The 12,127-nt window shown below is 39.5% G+C and overlaps 1 protein-coding gene across 10 annotated transcripts in view; it reads right to left on the reverse strand.

Annotated features, from left to right (window-relative positions):
* LOC104587298 (DNA (cytosine-5)-methyltransferase 1-like) overlaps positions 1 to 12,127 on the reverse strand; it is a 145,433-nt gene that overhangs the window by 94,145 nt on the left and 39,161 nt on the right. For all 10 annotated transcript variants that reach the window (XR_016080697.1, XR_016080695.1, XR_016080696.1 and 7 more), the window contains exons 7-9: positions 9,755 to 9,960; positions 9,520 to 9,585; positions 9,131 to 9,370 (exon numbers count right to left, since the gene is read on the reverse strand). Coding sequence is in view for 7 of the 10 variants with exons in the window: in XM_088895342.1 (XP_088751468.1) it covers positions 9,131 to 9,370; positions 9,520 to 9,585; positions 9,755 to 9,960 (512 nt within the window). In the remaining 3 variants the exon portion in view is untranslated. The remainder of the gene's footprint in view (positions 1 to 9,130; positions 9,371 to 9,519; positions 9,586 to 9,754; positions 9,961 to 12,127) is intronic.

Raw genomic sequence — 12,127 nt, forward strand, 5'->3', positions numbered from 1 at the left:
TACACAGAGACCTTCTCACCGGTTGCTAAGATAGGGTCAGTTCGTGTTGTGATCTCTCTTGCAACCATGTATGAGTGGCCACTATATCAGCTTGATATCAAGAATGCCTTTTTGCATGGTGACTTACTCGAGGAGGTCTACATGGAGCAACCTCCAGGGTTTGTTGCTCAGGGGGAGGATGGTAAGGTGTGCAGACTAAGGAAGGCTATATATGGGCTTAAACAGTCTCCTCGAGCATGGTTTGGTAGGTTCAGTGAAGTGGTAAAGAAGTTTGGTATGAAACAGTGCAAAGTTGACCATTCTGTCTTTAGTCATGACTCTCCGGGAGGAAAAATACTGTTGGTGGTGTATGTAGACGATATTGTTATTAGTGGGAATGATAACATTGGTATTGACAGGCTGAAGACTTATCTGCAGGATCACTTTCAGACAAAGGATCTGGGTAAGCTGAAATACTTCTTGGGGATAGAGGTAGCGAGATCCAAGTATGGTATTAACCTATGCCAGAGGAAGTATGTGCTTGATTTGCTGGAAGAAACAGGCTTGTTGGGTGCCAAACCAGCTGAAACACCCATGGACACAAATACCAAGCTAAGTAGTGATATGGGTGAAGTGTTTGAAGACCCTGGCAGATACCGACGACTTGTGGGCAAACTGAACTACCTAACCATTACCAGACCAGACATCTCATTTGCAGTTAGTGTGGTAAGCCAGTTCATGCAAAAACCTCTGATTCCTCATTGGAATGCAGTTCTGAGAATTGTTAAGTATCTAAAAGGGGCTCTGGGTCGCGGTCTGATATACAAGAGTGGGGGAAAACTTGAAATAGAAGGGTATTCTGATGCTGATTGGGCCGGTTCTATGTCTGATAGGCGGTCTACTACATGCTATTGCACGTTTCTGGGAGGTAACCTGGTGACATGGAAAAGTAAGAAGCAGACGGTTGTGGCAAAAAGCAATGCAGAAGCAGAATATAGGGCTATGGCGCACACCGCTTGTGAATTAGTGTGGCTAAGGAACCTTCTACAGGAAGTAGCGTACAACATTAACCCTCCAATGAAGCTCTACTGTGATAATCAGGCTGCAGTTCATATCTCCTCTAATCCAGTGTTTCATGAAAGAACCAAGCACATTGAGGTTGACTGTTACTTTGTGAAGGAGAAGGTGCTGAATGGAGAGCTAGACACTACACATGTTAATACAGGAAATCAGTGGGCTGACTTATTTACAAAAGGCTTGAGTCGGGGAAGAGTGGACTACATATGTAACAAGTTAGGAGTATATGATATATACTCACCAGCTTGAGGGGGAGTGTTAGTGTAGGGGTATTTCTATCTTTATATCTAGATTAATGTTGCTGATCTGTAATGGTGTGTTGGAACAAGTGCTCCTAAGTAAGGGCACATAGGTCTTTTCAGTTATGTTTTAATAATAATATAAATACTTCCTGGCCGACTGGGAGAAGTCATGTTGACTCTTTCAGTTCGAGCCAGAATTCCTCTCTTCTCTCTTTCTCTCTCTCTTTCACCTTTCTTCTTCTACATAACTGATCTCAGATAGGCAGACCTGAATTCTAACAGTTGTAATGGCTTCTTGAAGGAATAAGACAGAAAACGTGGATAGAAAGAAGAGAAAAAAAATACCTGGAATCACTCATAGGGTGCTTAGAATCACTCTAAGGCATGGGAATCACTCGCCATAGCTAGCATAAGCTGAAGAAAACTCAATAAACTCCATTGCCTTTGTGTAAAACATCCATACATATTTATAGACTCTAAACTCATAATAATCCTAGGGGTCAACCTGTTAGACTCATAATAGTCTTAGGAGTCAAACTATTAGACTAAATAATCCTAGTAGGACTCAAACTAAATTGTCATATCCTACTTGAATTCAACGAAAACTCAATAACTCTAATCCTACTTATGCAATGACTCTGAAATTTTAAACATAAACAAACTATAACCAGACAAATTAAACCCTATCATTGGGCCCCACAGAAAATTGCAAAACAACAAAAATACCCCTACTATCCAAAAATATAGAAATACATAAAATTTCATAAATTTCCAATTTTGACTCTTCAGCTCATGCATCACATAGGGTGTACACACTTCCTCTTTGACAACTTTTTCCTTGATAAAACGTTTGTCAACCTCAATGGGCTTGGTTCTATCATGCACAACTGGGTCGGCAGCTTTGTTATCACAGTATAAAATCATTGATCCATCAACAATAAATCCCAACTCATTCAACAAATTTTCTAACCAAATAATTTCAGCCACTCCATGAGACATTTCCCTATATCCTACTTCAACATTAGACCTAGCCACTACAATTTGTTTCTTGCTCCTCCATGTGACTGAGTCCCCCCCCCAAAGGTACAATAGCCACTAGTAGATTTCCAGTCATCTAGTGATCTTGATCCTACCCAGTCTTCCTACAAGCCTCTAAAGCTACTTCACATTCTTGACAACCTCACTGGCAATCACCTAATTTGTGGTTAGGATCAATGGGGGAATCAACTGGTTTTACTCCCAATTTTCTCGTATCCTATAATAGATCTAGCACATATTTTCTCTAGGAAATGAAGATCACCTTTTGTGAGCAAGCAACTTCAATTCCGAGAAAATATCTTAGAGGACCTAGATCTTTCACCTCAAACTCAGTAGCCAAGAACTCTTTCAACTTATGAACATAGTTGTCAAGGCGACGCCTAGGCGGGCACCCTTGCCTAATCGCCAAGCAGTTTTCTACTTCCTACTATAAAATACTTTTTTATTCATTCTTTTTTGAGATTATAATTATAAATTAGACATTATTAAACTAAAATAATCATTTTGTGTGTTTATATACTAATTTTTTTTATTATTTTCTTATTTATTAGGGTTTAATCAACACAAACATTGCTAAATGTTGTATTGAACCCTCAAAGACTTAAAAACCTGAACCAATAAGTAAGGAAGAACTTAAAATTTTATCTAATCAGCACAATTTCCTCTTCCATATCTTCTTCTTCTTCTTCTTCTTCTTCTTCTTCTTCTTCTTCTTCTTCTTCTTCTACAACTACTACTACTACTGCTACTACTACTACTACTACCAATACTTTTTATTTTCTTCTTTTCCTATAACAAAAATAAGGAACCAGCCCCTATATTTTTTTAATTTTATTTTCCTTCTTCCTTTTCTTCTCATGAATATGTTGATTTTCTATACTTTAATATGAAATTTATACTTATGAAAATCATGAATAATTATTAAAGAAAAATGGTTATGGTACCTAGGAAACTACCCTAGGATCTATGTTTCTAACATAAAAAATCCATATCCTAGGCGACCAGGCGAAAAGGCACCCCCCAATCGCCTAGCCTCACCTTGGCGCCTTGAAAACTATGCTTATGAATTTCATCTTTCTAATAACCAGTGAAAACTATATCATTAACATATACTATCAGGGTTGCACTTCTTATAGCCTCTCTGTTGTACAACTACATGAAATTTGTTGAACCAGGCCCTTGGTGATTGTTTTAGGCCATATAAGGACTTCTTCAACCTACACACATTTTGCTCATTGCCTTGAGCTCGGAAACTAGAATGTTGCACCATCTACGCTACTTCAAGATCACCATTTAAGAAGGCATTCTTGATATCAAATTGATGAAGATCCCAATCAAGATTAGCGGCTAAGGAGAAAAGGACTCTGATAGACTTCATCTTAGCAACGGGTGGAAAAGTCTTTGCATAATCTACTCCATACACTTGAATAATCTTTTTGCCACTAATCAAGCTTTATACCGTTCCATAGTTCCATTTGCCATATATTTTACTGTAAAACCCACTTACATCTAACTAGTTCCTTCCCTTCAGGAAGATCCACCAATTCCTACATACCATTTTTATGTAACGCATTGAATTCCTCTTTCATTGCATCTGTCCATTCATGCACTAAGAGAGCATCTTCCACATTCTTAGGAATAGGAACACTGTCAATGGGAGAAAGAAAGGCATTAACAGAAGGTAAGATGTTTTCATAAGAAACACAATGGGAAATGGGGTGCTTAGTGGTGCAAGACCTAACTCCCTTCCATTGAGCAATAGGAAGGTCTATGTCATTAGCAACAGAGGTATCAACATCAATAGGATTGGATACATCAATAGGAACAAGGATACCTTGTTAGGTATGGTCCACCCATGACAAATCTAATAGCATTGGTTGTATAGCATCCAGATGCTCAACGGCTCTGAAACTTGGCTAAACCTATTCATGGCAACGAAAGAAAACATAGAAGGAGGATCAAGAAGAGGAGGGAGCTGAACCTGTTTCTCCTCACTCCTACACTCCCCCTGAGGAGAAACAGGAAAGATAGGCTCACCTTCAAGGAAAGATATGTTAGATAGTGTATGCCCTTAGCTCCAATCAGCTTGATGTACATTATGACATTTATTGTAAATGAATAAAGTACATATTTGATTCATGTTATATTGGTGGGTTTCTGTGTAATACCCTTAAACTGGACACTTATGAGACTTGTGTTAGTTTAGAATCTTCACAGCCATTGGGTAGATCCGAGGAGATTTATCCTACCAAGGCTGACACAAATGTACCGCCAAGTGGGTTGGGGTGGCTACTCTCAGCTGCTAGGGTGAGACCTGAGGTACATGTAGTGTGGGTTTTCTTAAAACCCTGAACCGGACCAAATTCCAATATTGGCTTGGACCTTGGAGACAGATGGGCAGAACTGGAATGTTACACCTAACCCCTAGACTCGATTAAGGTACTGCACTAGGTGTCGGATTGGGTTATCTTTGATATGCCAATCAGTGAGATCCTTAGAGGGGGTCAAAACCTAGGTATGTTGGGACAGTCTGAGAATTCACCTGAGTGGGAGATCATAGTGACAGGATCAACCCCTTTGTCGGACAAAGTGAATGATCGGGGAATGCACTCTCTCTGATGGAAACCTAAACTGCCAGCAATTGATTTCAAACTTGTTGAAATTTGTTTTGCACAATATATTTATATAGAGATATACATATATATTACGGTTTCACAAAATGTTTGCAAAAGGTTTTAATTCTCGGGATCCATGTGAGTAGAGAGTGCAACACTGTACCTTGCAACCGAGGGAGAGGTCCTCTCTTGTCAGGCAGTGTTTGATCATTATGGCTGAGAGGTTAAGTGTAAGACCATTTAGGGATAATAAACCTGATGGTCTAAACTCACATCTGCCCATAGTCCTTGGGCCTTCATAAGATGGTTGGACCCAAGGACCATTTAATGTAAATGTTGGGCCCATTAGGAGAAGTTGATCCTGATCTATAGATAAGATAAAGGATTATCCTTATCACTTATAGAGTTCAGATCCAAATAAAGATTTGGATCAAGAAACTCCTAATCAGATTGAGAGATGGACTCTTTAAGGGTTATATATAAAGAGGTGGGCGAACTGAAAAAGATATACACTGCTTGACTGCTTTCTGCTTCCAGTTCTCTCTCTCTGCTCTTGCCGCCCTACCCTGTTCGACCTCCACCTCTTGGACTGATCAAAATTCGATCTTGATGTTGTTTCTTGGTGAAAGAAACAATTTTGAAGTTGTGCTCACTACCCTGTTCGATTCTTGCTAAAGAATCTAAGGTTCTTGCTGAAGAACCACTTGTTGATTCTGCCTCAGCCTAAGTTGTGTTATCTTCAGTGGAGAAAGGATTTGGTACTCTCTTTGGCCGTAAACACCTACGTTGGGAGGAGCTTTTTGCATGGATTCCGTATCAGGTATTCCTCTCCCTAATCTTGGGAGAAAGAAATTTTTGAAATTTCGCCCAACCACCCTGCATGGTTCGGCCATCCATATGATGAATCTTCCATCCCTTCAAGATACATCCATAGAAACATAGTATTTCCGAGAGAGAGGATCAAAGCACTGGTACCCCTTTTGAGACGTGGGATACCCCAGGAAAATGCAAGGAATAGCATGAGGATCCAATTTACCGCAAGTTGGAGATAGGTTTTGAACAAAACAACAGCAACCAAACACACAGATAGGAATAGGAAACAAGAGAGCCTTGGGAAACAAGAGCTGATGTGGGGCCTTGCACTTTAACCATCAAGATGGCATGCGGTTCATGAGATATGCAGCACATAAGACAACCTCTAGCCAGAAATGTTTTGGGACACTCATATGAATCAATAATCCTCGGGCCACTTCAAGAAGGTGGTGGTTCTTCCTTTCCACAACGCCATTTAGTTGGGGTTTTAAGCATATGAGCTATGATAAAGTGATCCACACAAAGCAAAGAACTCCATGAGGTCATGATAAAAATATTTTTTGGCATTATCAGATTGGAAGATTTGGATTTCGATTTGAAATTAGGGGAACACATTCGTTGGAAATCTTTTCTAATTTTTGGCACTTCATCTCTAGTTTGCATGGGATACACCCATGTGTATCGCGAGTAGTCGTCAATAAGTGTAACAAATTACTTGTAGCCAATCTCAGAGGGTAAAGTATACGGGCCCCAAACAATAGAATGAACAAAATGGAAAGGAAATTCAAATTTATTATTTCTTGAAGAAACGTGACTTCTACAAAATTTACTTAATTGGCAAGTTTGACATATAAACTCTGACACTAACATTGACTTAAACAACTTTGGAAACAAAATTTCTAATGACTCAAGAAATAAATGACCAAAACGACTGTGCCATAAATAGGCACGACTCTTACTAGATTAACTCTTGGACTCTATGACTGAAAGACCGGACTTATTCTCCAGCATGTATAGCCCGTCCACCATACTTTACCAATCAACTTCTTCCCTGAGGCCAAATCCTGAATTACACAAGAAAAAAGGGTTATTGAACAGTTTAATGAGTTGGTGACACTACTAATAGAAAACATTTTTTATATCTTTTGAAGGGTTACACAACGAGGGATGGCCCATCCCCCAACCTAGGTGCAAGTGGGATTTGATCCCAAGACTCCGCTACAACCAGTAGGAGACCTTACCAACCAACCGGCTAGCACCTTTTTTTTTTTTTTTGATCAATAACAGCACTTTTATTAAAAGAGATAAGTAAGATACAACCAGAAAGGAGGGGTAAAATGTCTTAACCCTCCCTTTCAAACCCAAGAAAACATATTACAGAATAGCCCAAAACAAATTAGATCTTCTCACCCCCTGTTTAGCCAAGGAGTCAGCCATGGAGTTGGTACTCCTCTTAGCCCATTGAAACCTTATGGTCATGTTCTGAGTTAGTTGCTTGATTTTCTTTCTTTCTTTTGAGAACTTCCACATGTTGGACTCTTCCATCTGCAACCATCTAACAGTCAGTTGGGTGTCACCTTCCACCAGCAACTTGCTAATATTCAACTGCTTAGCCCTTTTGACTCCTTCTACAACTGCTAGGATTTCAGCTCTCAGAGAATCCCCCCAGCCTATAGGTCCTGAGAACATAGCAATAATTTTCCCTTCTTCGTTCCTGAAAATACCACCTATGCTTGAAGGGTTCCTTCACTACTACCATCAAAGTTCAATTTGATGAAACCCAAGTCTGGTGGAGTCCAAACAAGTCTGATATCGATAGACATAGGAGCTGACCGAGCCACTTCTTACCAGTTTCTAATGATGTCTCCTACTGAATAGGCTTCAAAAAGCTTCAAAGACTTGACCCAATGAGCCACCCTGACATATACAAGTTCTATGAGGGCTTCCCTGCTTTTCTCTTTTTCTTGAAATAATCTTTGATTTCTTTCTTCCCAGACCGTCCAGCAAACAACAGCTCTAGCGCATCTCCACAAAATTTTACCTCTCTTCTTTAGACCCCTCACTGGAGTGGAGCTAAACAAACTTTGCACACTTGAAGGGGAGGGTCACCTGTAACCAAATAAAGAAAAGAACCAACACCAAATATCTGAAACAAAAGGTCAAGAGACAAGCAAGTGATAGCAGCTTTCACCATTCTACTTACATAAGATGCACCAATGTGGGGATAAACACCAATTAGGCCTTTTCTTTTGAAGTAGGTCACAAGTGTTACACTTTTCCAGGATTGCTTCCCAGCAAAAAGCACCTACCCTAGGAAGGATGGGGCTACCCCAAACTTCCCAAACTGGAAAAGGAGGCCCAGGTACCGGACTAGACTGTGTCAATGCTTTGAAGGAGGAGCAAGAGAAGATACCCGAGGGAACAAGAGACCACACCCTGGAGTCCACAATGGAAGGTTCAAGGAGTACTGCATCCAAGATTTTAAGCAGATTCGAAATGGGTTCCAACTCAAAATCTCTAAGAGCCCTTCTAGTTCCAACCAGTAGCGGAATTAGACAAGCTAGCAAATGTTGCTACTGGTTCATTTTTAAACCTAGACAGAGCAAACAAAGAGGGAAACTGCTCTTTCAAGGGGAAAAAACAGGTGCTGATCACCTCACATCAGTCAGCCGAACCTGTTACAGGTTCTGTCTTGGTACACGACCAAGAAAAAAGGTAAAAAAACTTCTCAGATCAGCGCAATGCTGTTCTCAGGCTTCTCCAAACAAAAAACAGCAACCGGTGAAGAAAAAACACTTGATCGATCTCCCTCTCAGATCTAATAAACCTGCTCGGATACCATATTAAACAGAAAAGAGAAGGTTGAAGGGAGAAGAGAGAAGAGAGAAGAGAAGAAGAAAGACGTTTGAGAGCCAAAAGATTGAGCTTATATTAGGGTGACCATAATGTAATGAGAAATTACAACTGTACCCCTGTGTTACTAATACTGACATAAACAGACATAAAACAGCCTTTTAACAGATTCCAGTCATGAAATTCGTGTTTGTACACATCACAATCAAAAACAATACAAAACTGAACCAAGTCTGCATTCTCACTTGTTGAACAAATTGCATTTACATTGATGCATATGCTTTTTGCATTGTAGCTGGCACCATATAGTTGGGACAAGGCTCAGATGATAATGGCATATGCTTTTTGCACTCTTACCAAACACAGCCTAAGGAGCAAACTAAAGCAAAACAACAAGAAAACAATTGCAGCCAATAGACGTAGTATCAAATGTTAAATCAGTACAACTACTATTATACTCCAAATAAATCATTAACATTGCTAAACTCCAAACAAAATAATTTGTTTGCATACCTTAAATCTCAGTGCACGATTTCCCGTTTCACCAGGATCGCCATAGCAAATATCGACCAACTTCAAAACTTCATATTCACCAGGTTGAATGTCAGATTCACACTGAGAACCAACTTTTGTCTTAGATGCCCTCGAACAAGACCTCCGTGTTCTTTCCGTATCTCTAACCACATACCTTTTGCAAAGTTTTTCCCATTCCTTCAATAGGTCAAGAAAATCCTCTGCAGTTTCATTCCTAATCTGTTAAAAAAGCATAGAAAGATAAGTAATACCGTCAACAGTTTATGCATATTATTTTTTTTAGATACGTAACAATCACATTTAATTCATTTGTATAAAAGAATATGCATATTGTTAGTTTGGAACCAGTGAAGAGACAAAGGGTATACTTGTGTTTCTGGATGATTTAGCCTCAAGCTTTCACATGCATGTACATTAAAATCAACAGCCCATCTCTGCGAAGAATGTACAAATATTAGAATAAATAATGATGCCACAAGAATGAAACCTCATCCCTTTGCTTGGTAAAATTGTAAAACCACAGGCTGACAGCTGCAATAATGCAGGTTTAAGTCTGTACACGCACACGCACACACACACTAAAGATTGTATCTGAAAGATTACCGTCACGAGATTTACACCAGAAAGTTTAGCACCAAGGCATAGTCCAGTTGACATTCCACCACAACCAGAATACAGATCCAGAAGTGCCAGCTCTGATGTTTCTGGTCCATAGTCCAGTCTTTTGTCCAAATAAGGCATAGTGTCATTCTTCTTAAATATCTTAGGGAAACCAGAGGAAGATAGACCACTGCTTTCAGCAGAAACATCTGAAGCAAAGAGGAGAATTACATAGGTCCAGAAATGAGCAACCAATAAAAATAATTACTAAACACAAAACATGGATTTCGGCAACCTAAAAGCATTACCTAAACCATCTTATTTGGACACCACATAAAATGGAATAATTTTATTATTTTTATCCCATTTTAATACACACTAGCAGGACCTCGAATGGATCCGTTTCAGATTGTTAAGAAAAAAATTTGTAAATGAATTCATTTTAGATAAAACATGATTGAACCTCATTGCAATATTTTATTACTACCCTGAAATGGACCCACTTGAGATTGTTTGAGTACTCTAATGTAAGGGAAACCCAAAATGAAAAATGTCTTTTTCTTCATACCATCTATTGTAAATAAACACATAAAAAGGAAAAAAGAAAAGGGATAGGAAAGGCCCCATCATCATCATCTAAGCCTTATCCAAATTATATGGGGCTGGCTGCATGAATTCTGTCTTGCAAAACTAGCGTGAGCACAAAAAGACAACTCAGACTCCATGACCATAAAGAATTTGGCAAAGGTTTTAATGCCAGCTGCCAACCTGATGCAATCCTCCTTTATCCAGGCTTAGAACTAGTGGTTTAAGACAAACTCACACTGATGGAATTAAAGCTAGACTTTTTTGGCAGAAAAGCTAGATATATTCAACATCTTTAAAAAAAAGATTGTGCAAATCAGACATAACATTCAGCAAGTTCTGGTAGACTTAAGAACACCTAGACTCTCTACAATGGAGCTTTCTAATTTAGTTGATTGAATGTTTAAATTAGTCTTATTATAATAGGATTTGCTTCTGGCAGTTATTGGTTTTAGCAATGATCTAAGGACTTACATAGTGTAAGTACATATAAGTAACCATCAAAGAACCTGCAATGAAAACCACACTAACATACATATAACCACCGCAAAACCCACAATGAAAGTTATGTCCATCGCTAGAGCAAGTGAGATTGCACAACCAGAAACCGAAATCGCAGACTCACTCGTCCCCTAAAACTCAGAAAACCTGCAATGACACTTGCAACATCACACTTATCCTCCCATCAGCAGCGATGCCACTTAGAGCATATGACTGCAAATGGAGACACTGTGATAACAGCAACAAGTTCAGAACACTACAATGTGAGTAATGAATCATGTGATACCACCACAAAAGATATCAAATACCGCACTTACGATAGAGTCCATGCACTATCACATCTGCTTTGTTGTCTAACCAGACATCGCAAAAGGTCACTAAAACGACACCTGGTGCAGCAGCGATATTGGGTCATTTGCAATGCCATTCATAGATACTTAGACACCTCCTTTAGAGACATCATTCCACATGACCACAAGTGAGCTTCTAGAAAGGGCTGTAGCTACATGCGGACTCTAAACTCTAAAGACAGGGATTCCAGATCCTAAGAGATTCTCATGGACACGTGGCAAAACCCTAAGCTGATTACCTGTTTTATACCTAATGAATTTTAACCACATTTCCAAAGCAGGAAAGTTCCCCCCTATCATCTTCCCTATTCCCTCTTATAGCTACACCCCCCTCTCTCTATAAATAAGGGAGACTCGAAGCTCTCCACACGAGATCACCCCATGAGAGTGCTACAAGAACCCTAGCAAGCCAGCCTCCTACCTCTTTCAGTGTTCCTCTCTACTCTAGCCCTTCCCCTTACACCCTCGCTTGATCTTCCAATCATCCACCGTCCTTCAAGTAGACATCCACCGTAGCCTTACCCTTTAGCCAACACATAGCAACCAGTTGGGGCTTTTGGCACCGAACGAGACAAGACATGCTAAATTTTCCAAAGAACAGGCCTTGGTATAAATGCTCGCCAGTTGTAGTAGCTGACAGACAAAAAATATTGTATTGAAAGTTTAAGTTTGTTTAATTATGCGTGTAATTGGTGCTTGATGCTCTTAAAGTGATGGGAGAGAAAGGATCCACTACGTGTACACCAGTGACAAGGTGGAAGGAGTTCAACAATGAGGCGCAAAAAAATACTCATAGTTGAGGAGAGAATGGTAAAACAAGAGGTTGTATGTGAAAATTCAAGTGGCATCTTGGGGTGATCACGGACTAGAATGGACAGGACCAAGCCAGGCATTGGGCCTATACCTTTAAATTAATATGTATAATGTTTTATATTATAAT

This window comes from Nelumbo nucifera, chromosome 1 (assembly GCF_055504915.1).
Source record: "Nelumbo nucifera cultivar China Antique chromosome 1, China Antique-T2T, whole genome shotgun sequence".
Classification (NCBI taxonomy): domain Eukaryota; kingdom Viridiplantae; phylum Streptophyta; class Magnoliopsida; order Proteales; family Nelumbonaceae; genus Nelumbo; species Nelumbo nucifera.